The sequence below is a fragment of the Panthera tigris genome, chromosome A3, assembly GCF_018350195.1.
Source record: "Panthera tigris isolate Pti1 chromosome A3, P.tigris_Pti1_mat1.1, whole genome shotgun sequence".
In the NCBI taxonomy this organism is placed as follows: domain Eukaryota; kingdom Metazoa; phylum Chordata; class Mammalia; order Carnivora; family Felidae; genus Panthera; species Panthera tigris.
Window position 1 is genome coordinate 109357460 of NC_056662.1, and position 19702 is coordinate 109377161.

Sequence of the window (19702 nt, forward strand, 5' to 3'; positions counted from 1 at the left end):
TATTGAAATGACACTCAGAATCAAATTCAGTGTGACTTCATCATGTTCCACTGTCCCCCACCCAGAATGGAACTGTTTCCTAGTTCTGCTCTTGTCCAGTGCCTCAGTATTATGCTTACCAATTTGCCTTGGGAGCTCAGTTTTTCTTGTGTGGCTCTTTCGATGAATTTAAAGCAGGGACAGGCTCTCTCATTTTTGTTTACCCCAAGGCAGTGAGCCTACTGACCTGCATAAAGCAGGAACTCTGTAAGTGCTTTTGAATCGGTGGGAAATAAAAGTATTAAGGATTTCATACGCTTGATCCTACAAAATGTGTCTAATACTAAATAATAATGTTCACTTTCAAATTTCAACAGTTAAATGGCAAATAACACTAAAAAAAGGTATTTAAGGGAAACAAATTTTGTATATTAAAGTCTATTCATTTTGAATTGTAGAAGCTCCAGTATTTTGGATTTATATTTTAGGAAAATGAAAGACTTTAGAAATTATAGATTGGACTTTGAAAATAAACAAAGCACTCAAAAAAAAAAAAAAAGGAAACAAAGCACAATATAAATAAAAGTAAATGACAACACGACATATTATGTTTCAAATTTTACATAAATTTCACTGAAGCAAATTCAAATTCCCTAAAGCAAATTTAAAAATTCTAATGTTTTGCTTATCTTGGTTTTCATTATTGTCTAGTTTTGAAATCAGTAAAGGCTTATGTTAATAAAAATAATTTTTTACTCATATTGGAAGCCTGTATTTTTTTTTAAGTTTATTATGTATTTTTGAGAGGAAAAGAAAGTACAAGCAGGGGAGGAACAGAGAGAGAGGGAGAGAGAATCCCAAGCAGGCTCTGTGATGTCAGTGCAGAGCCAGATGCAGGGCTCCATTTCATGATGACCTGAGCCAAAATCAATAGTTGGACGCTTAACTGACTGAGCCACGCAGGCGCCCTGGAAGCCTGTATTTTTAATTGTCAATGGATAAGAATAAGGAATGTTTCCCACTCTCCAAGGTAAGCCTAGTTTTAAGCCTTGACCTGGAAATGTGAACCACAAATCTGGTGGAGTCATGGATTCTATCAAAGTTATTCCCGTATTCTGAGCATGAACGTATTAAAAATATTCTTGGCCATTAGGCAGGTGGATGGTTGTCCCCACAGTAGTAGAAAAGGAAGCTGGTGACTAACTCCATTCCATCTGAAACAACCCACATGGCTTTGGGAATGACTGCATGGATGTCAGTATACTGGCTGAAATGACGGGAGAGTATCTGACTGTAATTCCCAGGAAAGATGAACTCCTTTGTTTCAGCTACTAATACAATTTTATTGTTAAGTGAAAAAGTAAATATTTAATACTATTATACAACAGTATAAGCTCTAGTATTTTATATGTGTGTTTATATTCATAAAAATAATGCTTCATTTTCTGGATGAAATGAAGAAGAACTGAGGCCCACCCAGAAGTTAACTAGTGTAGTGATTCTCAAGTTTTGCTGCATCTCAGAGTCAAAGGTGGTCACGCTCAGGCCACAGTGACCAATTACATCAGAACCTCTGCCGATGGGAAACTGTCATCGCAGAGCCTGATGTGGGGCTTCAACTCACGAAATTGTGATGATGAAGAGTCACTTAACCGACTGAGCCACCCAGGCACCCCTTGTATTATCATTTTTAAAGCTCCCCAAGCTAAACTTGACAACAAATGAATTAGGTTATATTAGGGCAAAGGCTGATACAAGTTGTGCTATTGATTATCTTAACTTAATGCAAATACAGGTTATGCTTTTGCTCTGTTCTTGTGTATACTGTTTCTAATAAAAGAGGCTGATCTCTTGCTCAGTGGTACTGAGAGAGAGGTTAGCTATAAAACTGGATCCCCAAGAATGTAACAGTGCTCTGTATTTAACCTGTAGCACTAGTCCTAACACACAGGTGCTTATCAGATGTATTCTTAGCACTTTATACAAATACAGATATCTAGAAACTACCCTAGACTAGCCGAATCAAAATCACTAGGGGTGGTACCTGAGCTTGTGAACTTTAAAAAAAGTTCATGATTTTTGATGCCCAATTTTGTCTGAAGATATCTAGAGGTGTGCTACATGGTATGTCCTTAGCTATATGTGGTGACATTATAGAGAAGCAGATTTTAGAAAAATAACTTTAAAAATCACTTATAGCTACCCAGCAATGGAACAATCCATTTTAAGGCAGTGAGCTCTCTGTGGCTGGAGAAATAAAGGCAGAGGTTAGATTGCAAACTGCTGGGAATGTTGTCCAAGGGCTCCCAAATTTAGGAAGTACTTGGATAACCTGATAGTTAAGATTACTTCCAATTCTAAAGTTTCTTTAGCTAAAATTTGCAATCTTCACTTATAGTGGATATACACACTGTCATGAAAACTCATGATTTTCCCACAAGTATCATAATTATTTTGTTTCTGAAATTGGCTAGAATGAAGTAGTGTTAATGGAACATTGCCTGACATCAGTCGTATTGAGGGGAATGCTTTTCCTTCCTCCTATCTGCATGGAGGGAAGGGACTTTTTCTTGCGCCTTGGGAGAGAGAAGTATGGGAGCAAGCTCTGTGAACCGTCGTTCATTCCCTCTCAACAGAGAAGTGTCTTATCTGAGATGTGATTTTGGGAGAAGGAACTTAGCATGTGTGGCCCCGCCCCTGGTGGGTCCTCTCTCCTTGAAAGCTAAATGCTCTCAGAAGGCAAAGGTAGGCTCCATCCCCGGCAAGGCAGAGGTCTGTAGTTGTGTCCAGTCAGGGAGATATTTTAGGGAGCCTAATAGGAGAACAAGTCAACCTTGCTCTCTATCTCAACGTCACTGATAATAAAGCTGACATGTTAATCTCTCTCTGACTCCCATGTCTTACTTCTCACTTTGTTCCAAAGTGAAGAGAGGAATGAGGGAGTTACCTGTTGGTGTCCTTGAGCCCCACAGCATCACAACAGAGTCACAAATTGTGTTTGCCCATGTCTATAACACTTGCGTTCTGAAACAGCATTGTTATTTTTTTTTTTTAAATCAATGAACAACTATAAAGTACAAAGTGCTTCTAAAATCACAAAAAGAACAAAACATATAAAAAGGCCCTCTTTCTTTAACTGGCATAATTTGGGAATTCTAACTGCTCAATTGTTTATTTTTAGAAAACAGTAACATTTTCCAAGTTTCTACTTTATTGAGAATAATCTTAGTCATGATCTGCAGAAGTTGGTCCTGGGCAATTTGAAGAGAGGTCTTCTTTATCTGTAATTTATGTGAGGAAAATAAAAGATTAATACTAGTATAGTAAACTACTCTAGAAAATTAGTTCAACATAACATGTTTTGTAGCTGTGTTTGCTACTTACTGAGCTAAACTGGGAAAAGATACAACCATAACCAACAATTCTTTACTGCCAAGTGTAAAGTCCTTAAATTCAAGTTAACAGGGCCAACTTGGGGAGAATGTGTTAGAAGGGAAAGTGCTTGACCCTATAAGGTATCTGGCAAATTTTAAACCCATTTCTTTCCTTATAATAAAAAAAAAAAAAAATGGAGTGGATTTCAGTATTCTGAAACAATATTCTATCTACATAAAAGCTAATTCTAAAAATCTGAAATATCTTGCAAGTTAATGCAGCTGAAGAAAGAATCTTTAAAAATAAAGCATGAAAAAAAATTCATCCTCAAGTAACTAAAAAATTCTTCCTTTTGAAATAGAGAACTGAAAAATTCCCTTCTGCACATTTAGTTTCTGAAAAGGCCTTGATTATTTCTATATGTACCACTGCTTTAAGACATTGACCCCACACTGCCATTTGGATGGAATAAGAAATTTCCATTGTCTATGGGAGATGTGACTTACACACATGTACACACGCCACACACACACACACACACACACACACACAAAATCAAAGTTAAAAAATCAAAGAGCATTTGTATTCAATATTTTTAAAAAGTGCAAAGTATCCTCTTACCTTCATAGGCTGTTCCACACCAAATGCAATACAGATGTTCTCCTCTTAAATAACCAGTCAATATTTGTAATTTTTCCAGTACCTACATGTAGGACACAGGCACATTAATAGTTCAAATTGAACATAATCTTGGTATTCTGGTCTCTTGGATCCTGCCAAATTAGCCCAAGGCTATAAATCTTCTGCTACTCTCTTAACCATGTAGGATAGGTATCAAGGGAAGAATATATTAGAACATGTCCCAGTTTACCAGCCACCCTGATATTTTCACATGTTTGACAGACACAAAGAGACCACTTGTTAACATTTGGAAAATACATTTGGGCTGGCTCTTATTTTAATCAGGATCCTTTAAAAACCTCCCTCTACTTCAAAGAACCTACCTCCCCAGATGGAATGAGAGTGAACACTGCCTCCCTTTGTCATTAAAGTTCTCATCAATGGTCTCCCAGTTAAGTGGAACACTGCTTTTTCAAATTGCAAATGCTTCCTATAAAATTCTTATACACAAAAAAACACAGAAATGGGATTCCTTTCTTGAATAATTTCCACTTCCTTTGAGCTGTGTTTTTTTGCTTTGTTTATGGGTGCAGGAGAGGGGTATTCATTAGAATCACTTCCTGAGGTTTAACAGGCAACAAAGTAGAAATTAAGATAATTTATATTTGTGGCTCATCTGTCATCCAAACTGAAGCTGAGAGTGTACACCGAAGCTAAAGGAAGAAATTATATAACGGTTTGGGGTCAATAAAATAACCCTATGATATAGTAGTTCTCAACTAGAGGTGATTTTTCCCCTCGGGGAAATTTAGCAATGTCTGGAGATATTTTTGGTTGTCACAAGGGGGAAGTGCAACAGGCACCTGGTGGGTGGAGGCCAGGGATGCTGTTAGAACAGTGTGCCCCAACAAATAATTAGCCGGCTCAAAATGTGAATGGTACCAAGGCATACACTTAAGACACCTTGCTCGAGGAACTGGTACCGAAACATACACTCAAGTCTTCACTCTTATATTCATCTTCATCGTGTTCTTTTTCTTCCTCTTCCTCTTCCTCGGTTTCCTCTTCAAGCCCCAACCAGTACCATGGTTCCCTAGGAACCTGAATATTCTGAAAATAAAGAATTATTCCCAATTAAACGCAGCTAACCAGAAGACTATCACAAGTACGTTCATATCGACATGGATTCTTTCTTTCAATGAAATATTTACTGATTGCTGCTTCAAGAGTAAAGCCCTGGGCTGTATGAACCATAGGGATGAAGACTCAGTTCAAGTATTGTCCCCCAGTGGCTGCCAGTCTATTAGGGAAATAAGCCATGGGTATACATATCTTAATGGGAATAAAATAACACACATAAGAGGGATGTAGGTGAGGGGATGGGCATGAAGGAGGGCACTTGTTGGGATGAGCACTGGGTGTCATATGTAAGAGATGAATCATTGGGTTCTACTCCTGAAGCCAAGACTACACTGTATGTTAATTAACTTGAATTAAAAAAAAAAAAAATCTCATGAGATTTGGTTTTAGATCTCGCGAGATTTACTTGTAGAGCACACACACACACACACAAAGTACACATCAGCTAGGAAAGTGTCATGACAGACGCAAAATAAAGTGCTATGGGAATACAGAAAAGTGAGAGATTGCTTCCAGAGATCTATTTACATACAAGGGAAATGTTTTAGAGACTTTAATTGAAGTCATTTTATTCTAATGGAAAGATCAAAATAAAAAAATTGAAAATGAAATAAAAATAAAACCAAAAACAGAATTTTAAAAACAGCCAAAATATATAGTAATCTACCATGACTTTGCTAGTTAGGGACACAAGAGGTACTGAAGATGGACTAAAAATAGGCTATTCATCAAATATTCTGGTGGACAGAATTTCCACACACACTAGCTCTGAGTCTCCAATATCCAAATAAGCAGAGAAAGATTAAATATAAAAATGTTATTTGAGCCTTATTGGGTGATTCAGACTACTCCGGTTCCTGCAGCGACCAAGTCATCGTCATGAGTGTCAACCATCAAAGATCAGCCCTGCATGTTAAATGAAAGCTTTAACAGGTAGCGGGCTAGATACCACAGGCCTGGAGTTTCTTTTCTTTCTTTTTTCCTAATTACATGGCAAATCACACTGGGCACCGAAAAACCTCTCCAAACGGAACACAGGTGAAAGGCTTGCCTTCTGAGTATCCAACTGCTGGCAGGCTCGCTGGCTTCTTCTAAGGTCCCCTTCCAGCTTCACTTCATCCTGCTTATGTTTCAATCGCAGTCTAATCGAAAGAAAACAATAGTCTACCGAGAGTCTGCCCTCCCTTTATCCATTTAAATGCCCAACTACCAGAAAACATCACAATAAACACGGGGTAAAACCCAAAATAGCTCAAATACCAAGTGTTACCGAAACTGCTCTGCGGCTTTTTCTTCGGCTTGGGTTTTCACGTGGATCTTTCTTCTATAGTTTTCTAGTTTTTCCTCTGCTTTCCGCTTCAGTAATGCCTCATGACCGATGCCACTTTTCCCTGTTCAAACAGCAAACTGCTTTAGAACCTGATGACTTCACACTTCAAAACATGACCTCTAACCAGGTGCAAATTACACACAATTCTGATTTGAGTACAATCACTCGAAATCATTTGACATGAAAACACTGGAGATTTTTTTTTTCCTAAACCCAAACACACAATTTGAGTTTTACAAAGATCATTAGTCTGATTTAATGAAATAGTCACACAATACAAAATTCCTTAAATTGGGAAAACAGTATCAACTATCATACTTCCATATAAATATAATAACCAAATAAAATATGTATTTTTCTCCTTAATTCATCCAAAGTCTTAAGAAAAACATTGAATGGATAAGTCTGTCTCAGAATACTTTCAGTACATTCCTTTTTTTTTTTTTTAAATGTTTATTTATTTAGAGACATAGCACAAGCAGGGAAGAGAGGGAGAGAGAAAGAATCCTAGGCAGACTCTGCACTGTTAGTGGGAAGCCTGACATGGGGCTCAAACTCACAACCTGTGAGATCATGACCTGAGTCGAAATCAAGACTCAAACGCTAAACTGACTGAGCCACCAAGGCACCCCTTAGCACATTTCAATGGGCAAAAAATAGCTTTGCATTTTTAATGGTTATGATTTCCCCCCATATTTTTAGGATTTAAATTTTATTTTATACTCAAACTGTTACTTTTAGTTTAAAATATTGAGAAGTTTAACTAAGAAATATTTTACTGGGGGCTTCCTAGGATAAGAACTGTAACAGTGCTACCACAAAAAAACCCATTTAGTATGCAAGTTTATGTGCTAGATCTAAGCATAAGTTATTATTACTGGTAAATATGCTCAGAAATAATTATATACCTGTTTTGACGTTGAGAGGAATTGGTTCAACAATACCACCTCCTAAGAAAAGAGAACAAAACACACACATGACTTTAGAACTTCTTCTTCAAACTACAGGTGAGCGTAGTACACAGCTTTGCAATGTTCTATACATATCCCTTCCAGTTTCGATGCCACTTGAAATTGAAATCTGAACATGAATACTCTATAATCAACCACCTCCCTTGCCTTCAAATATCTACTCCTCAGTAAGACTGACCCACAGCCTCCTATGCCATCTGAAGTTAGGGTTTCAGGAAGGGAAAACACTGATATATGTCCAAGAAAGTGGCAGCTTCCAGAGAAAGCAAAGCCTTGCTCAGTGAAGATCAAAGCAATTATAATAAGGAAGACAAGAAAAATGGCTTACAGAATCCACTATGAATATATGGCCTCTACAACTTCCTAAATAGGGAGGCGAGAATGGAGCTTCTCCAACCACGCGCTCACTGGGGTACCTGGCACAGGTACAGAGCGAGCAGGGCGGTGTCCTGCCATCATCCTCAATGTTGCTTCACTGTCCTTTGGCTGTTGTACTTCTCAACCCTTCTCTTATCACCATTGTTAGCTGCTGCCTCCGTTGTAAGCCTCGTCCATCCCCGCTGTTGGTGCCTTGAAGGCGAAGTGGGGCTGGTAAGTAGCTCTTGATGACACTTGTCTAAAGTGGTGTAGGAAGACACCGTTCTCTATATGCTTGTTTCACCTAGTAGCTATGTTGCTTTACTTTCTGTGTAGATGGATAAGGAGTCCTCTCTGGTACTCATCAATAGAGCACCATTTGGTGGTTAGGAACACCTGCTTATGTCCAGATGGAACTTACCACTTTTGCCAAGGGCCTGACCACTTTTATATCCCATCTTTTGGAGCAAAGCAAACCCTTTGTTTTCACAGCCTAGTGCATTCTTCAATCCAATGTCACGTCTTTCTTGTTCTTCTTCTTTTAAACTCTTCTGTCTGTTTTTCAAATTAGCTTCCTGTTGCTTTTCTTCTTTTCGACGAGCTTCTCGGATTTGCCTCAGCATTGGCAATCCTGGTCTGATGTCTTGTCTGAAGAATAATGGAGAAGGTTATTTTAGACGAGGACATGCAGTTTTCTCGTAACTTTGCTACTTACTTACCTGACGCTACTTAATATTTCAGCACCACCACGATGACCACCTTTGTTTTCATTGATCTTAGAACATAATCAGTGACCTCTGAGAGTGGCTATTTTAGTAAAAATAATGAAAGCTGGTGCCAGATTGTAGGAAGCTGAAGAAAATAGAGAGTTGAAGAAACAGTAATTTTAGACTAATTTTTCTAGGAGGTTGGAAATAATAAAGAGCAAAGCTGAATACGAGCTAGAAGAGACAGTAAGATGAAATAAAGCAAAAGTGTAAACTTGTTTGGAAGAGGAAAATAACAAGAATCAAGGGCAGAAGTCAAATGTTTAGCATTAAAAGGGAAGAAAAGGCTCCTGGTATCTTTGTACAGAAATGTAGGAGGTGTTTCCACAAAGCAACAAAACTGACTTTTCAACTCACATTTAAAATCAATGTCATCACTTACGAGTCTACATTAATGTCTTATATATATCACTACATGAGGTGTGCAAATTTACTTACTGGACATTAATGAAGGAATCAGACATATAGTCCTCTTCTTCCGCCATGTTCAACTTCATATGGCAAAAGTATCTACAAATCAAAGAGGATAAAGTAACAGCACCTTTTTTTGTTGTTGTTTGGTCGACAATGGAAATAAACCTTTCTCTGGAGCTCTACCACACATTCAAGTGCCTTCTGACATCTTTCTGTGGGAAGCTCTCCAACGACTCGTTCTCTTCCATTCCAAACCTCCATTATCCCCTAATTTTTTCAAATAAATGTCGCTACAATCTCCCCATTCCTGACCTCGTATAGCCCTCTGCCAATTCTTCCTCTACAATATCCTTCAAAAGCTTTTTTCCTATAGTTGTGACCATTGCTTCAGTTCAGGCATTTCTTTCTCACCCGAACTATTACAACAACTTCCTAATTAGTTTCATTGTGTGTGGCCTCTCCTCTTCCAGTGCATCCCCTACACCCTCTGCAGTGTTTTTTTGTTTTTTTTTTTTTTTTTTTTTTTTTTTTTTTTTAAGTTTATTTGGGGCTCCTGGGTGGCTCAGTTGGTTACTCATCCAATTTTGGCTCAGGTCATGATCTCATGGTTCCTGAGTTCTCCTTCAGATCCTCTGTCTCCCTCTCTCTGCCCCTCCCCAACTTGCGCGCTCTCTCTCTCTCTCAAAAATAAAATAAACATTAAAAAAAGTTTAAAGTTTATTTTTTTTTAGTAATCTTTACACCCAAAGTGGGGCTCAAACTCACAACCCTGAGATCAAGTGTTGCATGCTCTTCCTGTTGAGCCAGCCTCTCCAGAGTGGTTTTATAAAAAACATAAGTCAGGTCATTTAATCTGTCTATTTCAATCCCTCAATAAACTTTACTCTGCAGGCCCTGGAGGACTAGTCACTCTAGCACTGTAGCAGGAGGATCCTTCAAAATCTCACCCCTGACGCTCCTTTAGGGTTCCATATTCAAGTCACATGGGCTTCTCATTGTTCTCTGAACATACACAGACATTTCCTTCCTCCTTGGCCTAAGCTCCCCTCCTTCACGAAACCCATCCTAACCATTCCAGGCCTCTCTCTACAGCACTCCATGTTCAAGCTGTCCACTTGGAACTTGGTATACTTAACATCTCACTTATATGGAGACATTTTTGAGGAGAGTTTCCATCCAAAATAGTTAAAATCATGTAATTATTTTCTCTTACAGGGATAAAATAGTTATCCAAAAAAGCACACCTCAAACTTTATTATGTATATGAATTGCTTCAGGATCTTCTTAAAATCCAGCGTCTGATTCTGAGCTAGAGCTTGAAGTTTTGTATTTCTAATAGGCTCCCAGATGATATCAATGCTTCTGGTCCAGAAGCCAGTTACAGAGGGCAGTCATTTGCTGCAGTACACACAGGCTGTTTTGGCCCACCCACCATCCTTTTCTTTGGGAACCCAACCCTCCGCCCTCCACTGGGTTCTAGTGGAGGGTGGCAAGCTCTGTCTTCTATACTTCCCTGGGCACAAGATGGCCAATTATAGTTTACTATGTCCCAGCAACAGAGGAGGTGATGACTTAACCAGGTCAGATAAGCATGTCTTATGGGGGAAAAGAGATCTCTTCACTGGGGTTTCTGAACAGAGAGTATGTGAAGGTGGGCTCCAAAGGGCCATCTTCCTGGCCATATGAAGAGATCCCACTTGCAGAATGAAGCCAGATAGAAAAAATGGGCAAAGATAGGCCTGACACCTTGCTTAGCCACACCCCCACAGGACACAGCAGCGATAAAAATTAAGCCATGAATGAAAGTTCAGCTAAGCCATATTAAATTAGGGTTGGTAAATTTCATGCCAGCCACTGCGGTCATACAATTAACACGAATTAATAGACCCACAGCATAAAGCGTGTTATAGAGGAACCCCTCCCCACCCTGCGCTAAAGTTAAATTTTAACTCAGCTGTAAAAAGCTACAGTTAACATAAAAATATGGCACAAAAGTAACTTAACACCTCTGACCACACGATAGCTAAGACCCAAACTGGGATTAGATACCCCACTACGCTTAACCCTAAACTTAGATAGCTAACTAAACAAATCTGTCTGCCAGAGAACTAGCGACAGCTTAAAACTCAAAGGACTTTGCAGTGCTTTATTTTATATCCCTCTAGAGGAGCCTGTTCTATAATCGATGAATCCCAATATACCTCACCACCCCTTGCTAATCCAATACCGCCATCTTCAGCAAACCCTAAAAAGGAAGAAAAGTAAGCACAAGTATCTTAACATAAAAAAGTTAGGTCAAGCTGTAACCTATGAGGTGGGAAGTAATGGGCTACATTTTCTATCCTCGAACACTTTTCCACGAAAAGTCCTTATGAAATTAAGAACCAAAGGAGGATTTAGTAGTAAATTGAGAAGAGAGAGCTCAATTGAATTGGGCCACGAAGCACGCACACACTACCTGTCACCCTCCTCAAGTGACAAAACCCAAAGACAATCTATTCAAACTATAAAAAACACAAGAGGAGACAAGTCATAACAAGGTAAGCATACTGGAAAGTGTGCTTGGATAAAACGAGATGCAGCTTAAACAAAGCATCTGGCTTACACCCAGAAGATTTCATATCAAACTGGCCATCTTGAGCCAAAACTAGCCCAAATAACCATAAATTCAACTAACGTAAAACAATAAATCAAAACATTTAGTTAATTCTTAGAAGTATAGGACCACATAGCCCTAATTATTGTCGCAGTTCTTATCCAAACACCATGAAGCTATTTAGGAGCAACAGCCCTAATAATTGCCCACCGATTAACATCATCAATACTATTCTGTCTTGCAAACTCAAACTATGAACGAGTACAGAGCCAAACAATAATCCTAGCATGAGGTCTGCAAACACTCTTCCCCTTAATAGCCACCTGATGACTACTAGCCAGCCTTGCAAATCTAGCCCTACCCCCTACAATTAACCTAGTTGGAGAACTATCTGTAGTAATAGCCTCATTCTCATGATCCAATATTACTATTATCCTCGTAGGCACACACATTATTATTACAGCCCTATATTCCCTTTATATACTAATCACAACCCAACGGGGCAAATACACACACCATATCAGAAGCACTAAACCATCATTTACGTGAGAAAATGCCCTAATAACTCTCCACCTACTCCCGCTCCTACTTCTATCACTAAATTCCAAAATCGTTCTAGGTCCTATTTACTGTAAATATAGTTTAATAAAAACATTAGATTGTTAATCTAATAATAGAAGTTTGAATCTTCCTATTTACTGAAAAGGTATGCAAGAACTGCTAATTCATGTCTCCATGCATAAAAGCATGGCTTTTTCAACTTTTATAGGACAGAAGTAATCCATTGGTCTTAGGAATGGGGCGGGGGTGGGGGGTGCCTAAGGGGTTCCAGGTTCTTTTTAAAACCCCCCCTTTGTGGGTACGATACACTTCAGCATCATCCATTCGCATCAAGCATAAGGATAAACTTTGTAAAGCCACCATGACGGTGGCTTGGACCACCAGTGGAAGTGGACCACCGGCAGTAGAAGTGGTGAGAAGCGGTCGGATTCTGCGTATATTAAAAATTTTTTTTTAAGTTTGTTCATTTTCGAGAGAAAGAGACAGGCAAAGAGAGAGCAGGGCAGGGGCAGAGAGAGAGGGAGACACAGAATCTGAAGCAGGCTCCAGGCTTTGAGCTGTCAGCACAGAGCCCGACATGGGGCTCGAACCCACGAACCACGAGATCATGATCTGAGCTGAAGTCGGACGTTTAACCAACTGAGCCACCCAGGCGCCCCTGAGCGTATTTTAAAGGTAGAGCTAAGGAGACTGGCTGATGGATGGGAAGCGGTGTGTGAAAGAGCGATGTCAACGATTATGTTAAGGCTTTTGGCCTGAAAACCTGGAAGAATGGAGTTACCAGTTGAGAGTGGTTAGACTGTAGTAGGTTTGGTTCGGGTGACGTCTTTTGCTTGTTTTTTTTTTTGACATAGAGCAGGCAGAGGCAGTGGCAACAAGAACGCTGCTTCAGACACACGGAGAATCCCATTATACATCCAAGTGGAGAGAAGGGCTAATTAGCTGGACATACAGTAGAAAGGTAACCAAAAAGCTTCAGTCCCCAAACCCCCCCTTAGGGACGGCTGATTTCTCCCTTCTCGTGTCCCGCCCAGCTGCAAGCGTCACAGGCAGGAATGTGGGTGATGGTGTGATAGGTCAGTCACGACCAGCGCACAGACCACCGCCCTTTACATTCTATCAGGTGTCCCCATCCCCTTACCTGGTAGCTCTACTCTCCCCGGGTCGGCTTGTGAGAGCGCGCGCTGCGCATGCGCCCACCCACCTGCACAGGACTTCTGAGCCTCAGCTCCCACCCGAGCTTCTTAGCGAGCAATCGATTGGAAACCTGCGGCGGGAGGAGCCAGGAGGATGTAGTTAGTGCGCTTGCGCAACACGAGCCTTCCGCGCACGCGCTCTCCTCTCGTTTCCTGCTGGCAGGCGTGCGGGAGGCGGGGCATCCGGGTCGCTTGGCAGCTGCTTCTGGCCCCGGAACTCAGCTGTTCAGCCCCTGCCAGACTAGCAGGTGAGGCCATCCCCGTTGCGGCCAAAGCACGCACGGTGACACGCACACACACCCCTGTCCCCCCGTATGTTTTCAGAGGACTGGGGAGGAAAATCGAATTCGTAGGGAACATTTTTCTTTCTCAGGCTCCGGGCTTGGTTCCGAGTCACCGCCTCCTGTAGTTGACAGCCCTAAGTGGCTCCTGCGAGGCCTGCGGCGGCCTCTTAACATTTCCCCCCAGGCCGGGCGCTGCGCTACGGCGGTCCTCGGAGTAGCCGGGCTAACCCAGACCCGCAGCGCGCGCAGCCTTTGTGGGCTGCATTTCCCCGACCGCCCGGGGTTGTCACTAAATCTTCGGCCACGGGGATCTGGCCTTCCCCATCCCGTCACCGTAGGAAGACTCTTGTTGGAGACTTCCAGTGTGAGATCTTTATTCTGGGAGTTTTGACGTCGTCCTGGGCCAGGGGAGGGTAAGGGTGCTGTGCACTGAGCCGTGGGCGAGAAAAGAGGAGGGTGGATTGTCAGGCCCAACCGGTGTATGATCTTGGTGCCGTGGTTTTCCCATTCGTGGAATGGGTTAATGACATATGTTTTGCTAGGCATATTTCTTTTGGAATAACGTCTTCTTTGCAATATTTTTTTTAAAAAGCTATCTCTATGCCCAACGTGGCGTTCAAACCCAGGACCCCGAGTTCAACAGTCGCATGCTGTACTGGCTGAGCCAGGCAGACGCCCTGTTATTTGCAGTATTGATTTAAATTTTCCTTTTTTCATTCTTCTTCACCAAGCATGACTCATTTATGTTTGTTTTTGTTTTACCCTTGTTCTTTAGAATTAGGTTCTTGGGTTTTGCCTCAAAGAAGTAATGTAAATTTCCCGCAAATGAAATGAGAAGTAAAACCACACTTTACAATTCTTAGTGGTTGCATTCACTAAGCTTTGACTTTTAACATTAAAAAAAAATCCTTACAAGTATTTCTTGATTTGTTAAGGTGTGACTTTTAAACTTCAGTAATGGAGCTGGCCCACAGTTTATTGCTAAATGAAGAAGCTTTGGCTCAAATCACTGAAGCAAAGAGACCAGTTTTTATCTTTGAATGGTTGAGATTTCTTGATAAAGTATTGGTCGCTGCCAACAAGGTATAGTATTGCTTTTTTTCCCAGGTGGGTTTACATAATGAAGAGTATTATATGTTCATGCTTTGTAAGGGAGCACGCATTATGTTTTGGAAAGGTTGTGGGTCACTTATGGAATTGAGAATATAACACAGTAATAGAAATTTTTGTCTGGTCTTTTTCTATTTTGTGGCAAAACCAGAATCTCATTTGAACCTAGCTCTTTGCCTACTTCATGTCTCTACCCGAACAACTGAATGTGACTGGAGAAAAATATGGTTATATGACTTTTAAATTCACTCATCTCCACCTTGCAAATGGTCCCTCCACGCTGTCTAGCAATCCCAATATCTTCACTTATCTCTCTGAGGAGTTATAATGGGGTGGCTTTTTTTCTGTTTTCTTCTTCCTACGTAGTCTGTTTTAGCCTTCTTGCTTTTCATTATGTGTTTTGTTTTCTGTCTTTAAAATTAGATACTTTCCTCAAATATCTGATAATGTTTGGCTGTCTGCTCAAATTTAAGAATGAGTAGTACGTTTCCTGGGCAGGGTGAAGTTTGTTAACTGTGCTTCACTGTAGGCCAGTCCTGTGGTTTGAAGAACCCCTGGCATTGGCATCATAGATTTCCCTTGGCTAGTCATTCCCAGGAAGAGACTTTTCTACTCTAGTGTCCTAGGGCATATCACTAGCTGCCTAGATTCTAGGAATTTGGGGAGAAGGCTCCAGGCTTCAACATCCAGTATGAAAACTTCCGTTTAATCCCCTGTTTTCAGTACAGTTTTTCCAGCCCACAGCTGTGCTGGAGCTTCCTAAGTCCCGAATGGAGGAGAGAGGTATGAGAGTCTTACAACTTCTAGACTCTCAACCATTTCCTCCAGTTCCAGGCATAATTCACTCCCTCCTCCATAAGCACCTGGAGCTTCAAACAACAACAGCAAAACAGACATGAGCTTCATGGGATTCTGTGTTGTAAGTTGCGTCTCTTCTCAGCTTTGCCCATTGGGGGTACCTGGCTTCTGTATATTCTGTTGATTTTTTTCCTGTTTTCTTTGCTCTTGTGGATTTGTGCATTTGTGTGTGTGTGTGTGTGTGTGTGTGGTTGCCCTTTAATATAGTTTTACTAGTATTTCTGGAAAGACAAAGTTAATGCATGGATTCACTTATGGCCCTTAGCTAGAAGTCTCTATTTTCTCTTAAACCCCTTCCAACTGAGTATTTGCTGCATCCATTTCACTGAAATGGCTCTTGTCCAGTCATCAGTGATCTCACATTGTTCCAGCCAATGGTCAGTATTCCATCTTAGTTGACCATCAGCAGCTTTTGACATAGTTGATCTTCTCTCTTGAAACACTTAATAGGTATTTTATTTTGTTGTGAAGAGTATATACAAATATTTATTCCCGCAATGATATCATCTAATTTCATGATTTTTGCTACCATCTATACAGTAATGACTTGCAGATCTCCAACTACCTCTTTCTCTTTTAAATAGCATCCCAAAATTAACATATACGAAGTTAAATTCTTGATTTCTCCGTTCCAAACCTGTCCTTTCCTCAGTGGTCACCATCTCAGGAAACAACCATGTCTTCCTTCCAGTTGCTCAGGTCATAAACCTTAGAGTCATTCTTCTTTCTTTTGGAAATTTCGCATCATATTTATCAGCAAATCCTAAGGGTTCTATCCACTAAACGTGTCCAGAATTGAATTATTTGTTATCATTTCCATTGTTCCCACCCTCCTCTCTCATCTGGATCATTGCAACACCTTCTTAAATGCTCACTGTGCTTCTGACCATGGACCTTGTGGAGTATTTTTCACTCAGTAGTCAGAATGTGCCTGTTAAAACATTTTGATCATGTACCTCTTATGCTTCAGATTCTCAGGATGAAATAGAAAATTCTTACAATGGTGTATAAGGGGCTATACAATCTGGTCCTTTCTATTCTTCTGACTTCATCTCTCATTACTTCCTCTCTCTGACTCTCTGCCAGCCAGACTGGCCTTCTTGCTGTCCTCGCCCAAGCAAGTTCCCACCTCAAGGCCTTTGCCCTTGTTTCTCCTGCTTGGAATATTTTTCTCTCAATATCTGCATAGCTCACACCTTCGCTTCTTTTTAGAGAGGCCTTTTCTTACTAATCTGAACAAAACAGTAAGAACTCACACTATTCATTTGTTTATTCGGTAAACTTTGCCTCTCCCCACTAGAATATAAACTCACAAGGGCAGAGACTTTGTTGTGTTCACTGTTTCATCCCAGTGCCTAGAATAGTGCTTGGCATATAATAAGTGCACAATAAGCATTTCTTGAATGAATGAATGAATGAATGAACTCTCAGTATTGACTATGAGTCTATTTGAATATCTTTTTTTACTGCCTAGGGCTCCTAGAGTTTCTTTTGGTTTCCTTCGCGGACCTGTGTCTTATGAACTGCTGACTTGGCTTTTACAGGGCAGCCTAGCTAGGTTCTAAGATGTCAGTTGTCCACGTACCCAATATTTTACATCCTTTGACTGTTGGTTTCTTAGTAAGTTGGTGTGGAAACTTTTTCATCTAGAGCAGTCACTTGTATTAGCAGCTAAATTTTTGGTATTGGAGGGGAACGAAGGATAACATTTAGGAAAGAATGGTTCATTTATTCTTTTTAAGACTTTATTTTTAAGTAATGTCTATACCCAGTGTGGGGCTTGAACTTACAACCCCAAGATCAAGGGTTGCATGCCCAACGGACTAAGCCAGCCAGGTGCCCCAAGAATGGTTCATTTCTTACCAAACTTTTCCTTATCTTGAACATTTTCATTTATGGTTTTATGCCTAATGTAATATAGATTTTAACTTTTGAGTATTTTTTATTTTGATTGAAAGGTAATGAAAGCACACATAAGAAAAAAGCTGATAATGTTCTTTATTTTTTATAACAGACTGACGTAAAGGAAAAACAGAAAAAACTTGTTGAACAATTAACTGGATTAATAAGTAGTTCACCTGGACCACCTACACGAAAATTGTTAGCTAAAAATCTGGCAGCCCTTTATAGCATTGGGGATACTTTTACTGTTTTTCAAACACTTGATAAATGTAATGATATTATCAGAAATAAAGATGACACTGCAGCCTACTTACCAACAAAACTGTAAGTACTTAATTTGACGTTTTGGTTTTTTTAGAGTAACTTATCTTAATAAGGGACTACTGATCATAAAGACCCCAAGGTCAATGGAACCTGAGGCATGCTGCTTGACAATGAAAGCTCTAAGTAGGTCTGGGGAAGGGTTTCTTTTTCAATATGTGTTTCATCGCCCCTGGGACTTTTCAGTAAACTACAGAGAATTGGTGTGGTGTCCGCAATTTGCACAGAGATCTCTTGGTAAATTTGGATGGAGAGAATATTCTTGACTGAGATAGAAAAGTCAAGAATTTCTAAGTGATGGGATTAAGGCAGGAATGGGCAAACTAGCCCACAGGCCGAATCCAGCCTGCTGCCTATTTTGTAAATAAAGTTTTATTGGAATACAGACATATTCATTCGGGTGGTAGCTGCTCTCATGTTATAATGGCAGAATTGAGTAGCTGAGACAGAGACCATTTTGCCTGCAAATATGATGACCTCTAAATTAAGGGCTTACCCAACTCGTGGCTCGAACTTGTGGTTTGGGTCAAAGACAGACATTTTCAGAGCAAGACTTAAGAATAATGGCAATGGGGTACATCCTATGAAAGGGTCAAATAAGAAAATCAGCAGTTAGAGTACAGTGAGGAGTGTTGTCCAGGGTGGGGTGGGGAGGGGAAATGACACCTAAATAAGCTTAGCTGTGGTGTGAGCGGAGAGCAGTGTCAGGAAGGCTTCTCAACAAAGCATCGGCCAAAGAAGATCAACAACAGGGAAGGACACATGGAAATAGTCAAGTAAGTGGTTAGATGGGAAGAAGGGAAGGTGGATGTGATAGGCCAGGGATTGACAGACTTCATGAAAAAGAGCCAGGTAATAACTATTTTTGGCTTATAGGACCATATATACATTTCTGTTGCAACTACTCGCCTCTGCCCAAGACTGTATGTAAATAAATGAACATAGCTGTGTTCCATTGAAACTTTATTTACAAAACCAGGTGGCAGGCTGGATAATGGGTCAGATTCGGCCTGCAGGCAGTAGTTTGCCAACCTGTTTTCTAGGCAAAGGAAACCTCTCATTGGAAACAGAAGTAGGTTCTTTATACTTTACAGAGCTTTTCAGAAAGATGCAAAGTAGAGGAGGGAACAAGTCATGAGGGGAAGATGAGAAGTTCAGTTCTGGGTGTGCTGACTTGCAGGACAGGAGGCAATATCCAAGGGACAGTGTGTATAGTCGGTAGTTGGAAGTCGTGGTCTGGATATCAGAGCCCTGAGTTGAGAACGTAGCTTTTGGCAAGTAGAACTCTTTGGTATGGATAGTTACCTAGAAAGAGTTACTGTTTGAGAACACAGACTGGCCAGAGATACATCTCTAGAACACCATGCAAGGGGCCTGGGCCAGTTTAATAGCTTACAGAGGAAACGGGGACATTATTCTGAACCTGGACACTGATTTTTAAGTCTGTTTTCAACTGCATAGGTATGTTGTGATTAGATTCTGTGTTGTTTAGGATAGATGTAGATCTCAAAAGTTTTGGAAGAGATTAGAGAGCACCAGTGCTTTCCAGTTTAATTTGGAATTTGAAACTAAACTTTGATGGTTTAGTTCTCCACCACTTAGCAAATTCACACATGGTTTTCTAGTTCTGCTTAAGTAGAATTTATTACATATTGCATATTATTCGTATGTATTTCCAGTGGATTCATGGATTCTGTGTAGGAATTCCCTGAATATTCTGGCATGTGACCTCAGTCATTTTTAGTTTTGTTATCAGCCTGGAGAGTATTGAAAAATGCACAGGATTTAGAGTCAAACAGATGAAGGTTGATTCCATGATTCTGTTATTTATTACATATATAATAGTGAAGTGAGCATATTTAATGTTTCTGCCTCAGTAACTTGCTCAGGACCCATAGCTATTAGGTGGCGGGTCCTAGG

At 40.4% G+C, this 19702-nt stretch overlaps 2 protein-coding genes across 3 annotated transcripts in view; one reads left to right on the forward strand and one right to left on the reverse strand.

Moving 5' to 3' along the window:
* Window positions 1-2044: 2044 nt before the first annotated feature.
* On the reverse strand, window positions 2045-13389 carry GPATCH11 (G-patch domain containing 11). 2 transcript variants are annotated; one of them, XM_007082421.3, is made up of 9 exons: window positions 13253-13389; window positions 8979-9050; window positions 8195-8421; window positions 7354-7395; window positions 6386-6506; window positions 6167-6257; window positions 4969-5085; window positions 3976-4057; window positions 2045-3260 (listed from the first exon to the last, which is right to left on the reverse strand). In XM_007082421.3, exons 2-9 carry the CDS (start codon window positions 9035-9037, stop codon window positions 3205-3207), a joined length of 795 nt encoding a protein of 264 aa, XP_007082483.1. In that variant the 5' UTR covers window positions 9038-9050; window positions 13253-13389; the 3' UTR covers window positions 2045-3204. The 2 variants fall into 2 exon arrangements, with proteins under 2 accessions (XP_007082483.1, XP_007082484.1); XM_007082422.3 differs by having other exon boundaries at window positions 13316-13381.
* Window positions 13390-13480: 91 nt separating this feature from the next.
* HEATR5B (HEAT repeat containing 5B) overlaps window positions 13481-19702 on the forward strand; it is a 98355-nt gene continuing 92133 nt past the window's right edge. Inside the window, exons 1-3 of the mRNA XM_007082423.3 lie at window positions 13481-13555; window positions 14527-14674; window positions 17574-17785. Coding sequence (XP_007082485.1) covers window positions 14549-14674; window positions 17574-17785 — 338 coding nt within the window. The 5' untranslated portion in view covers window positions 13481-13555; window positions 14527-14548. The remainder of the gene's footprint in view (window positions 13556-14526; window positions 14675-17573; window positions 17786-19702) is intronic.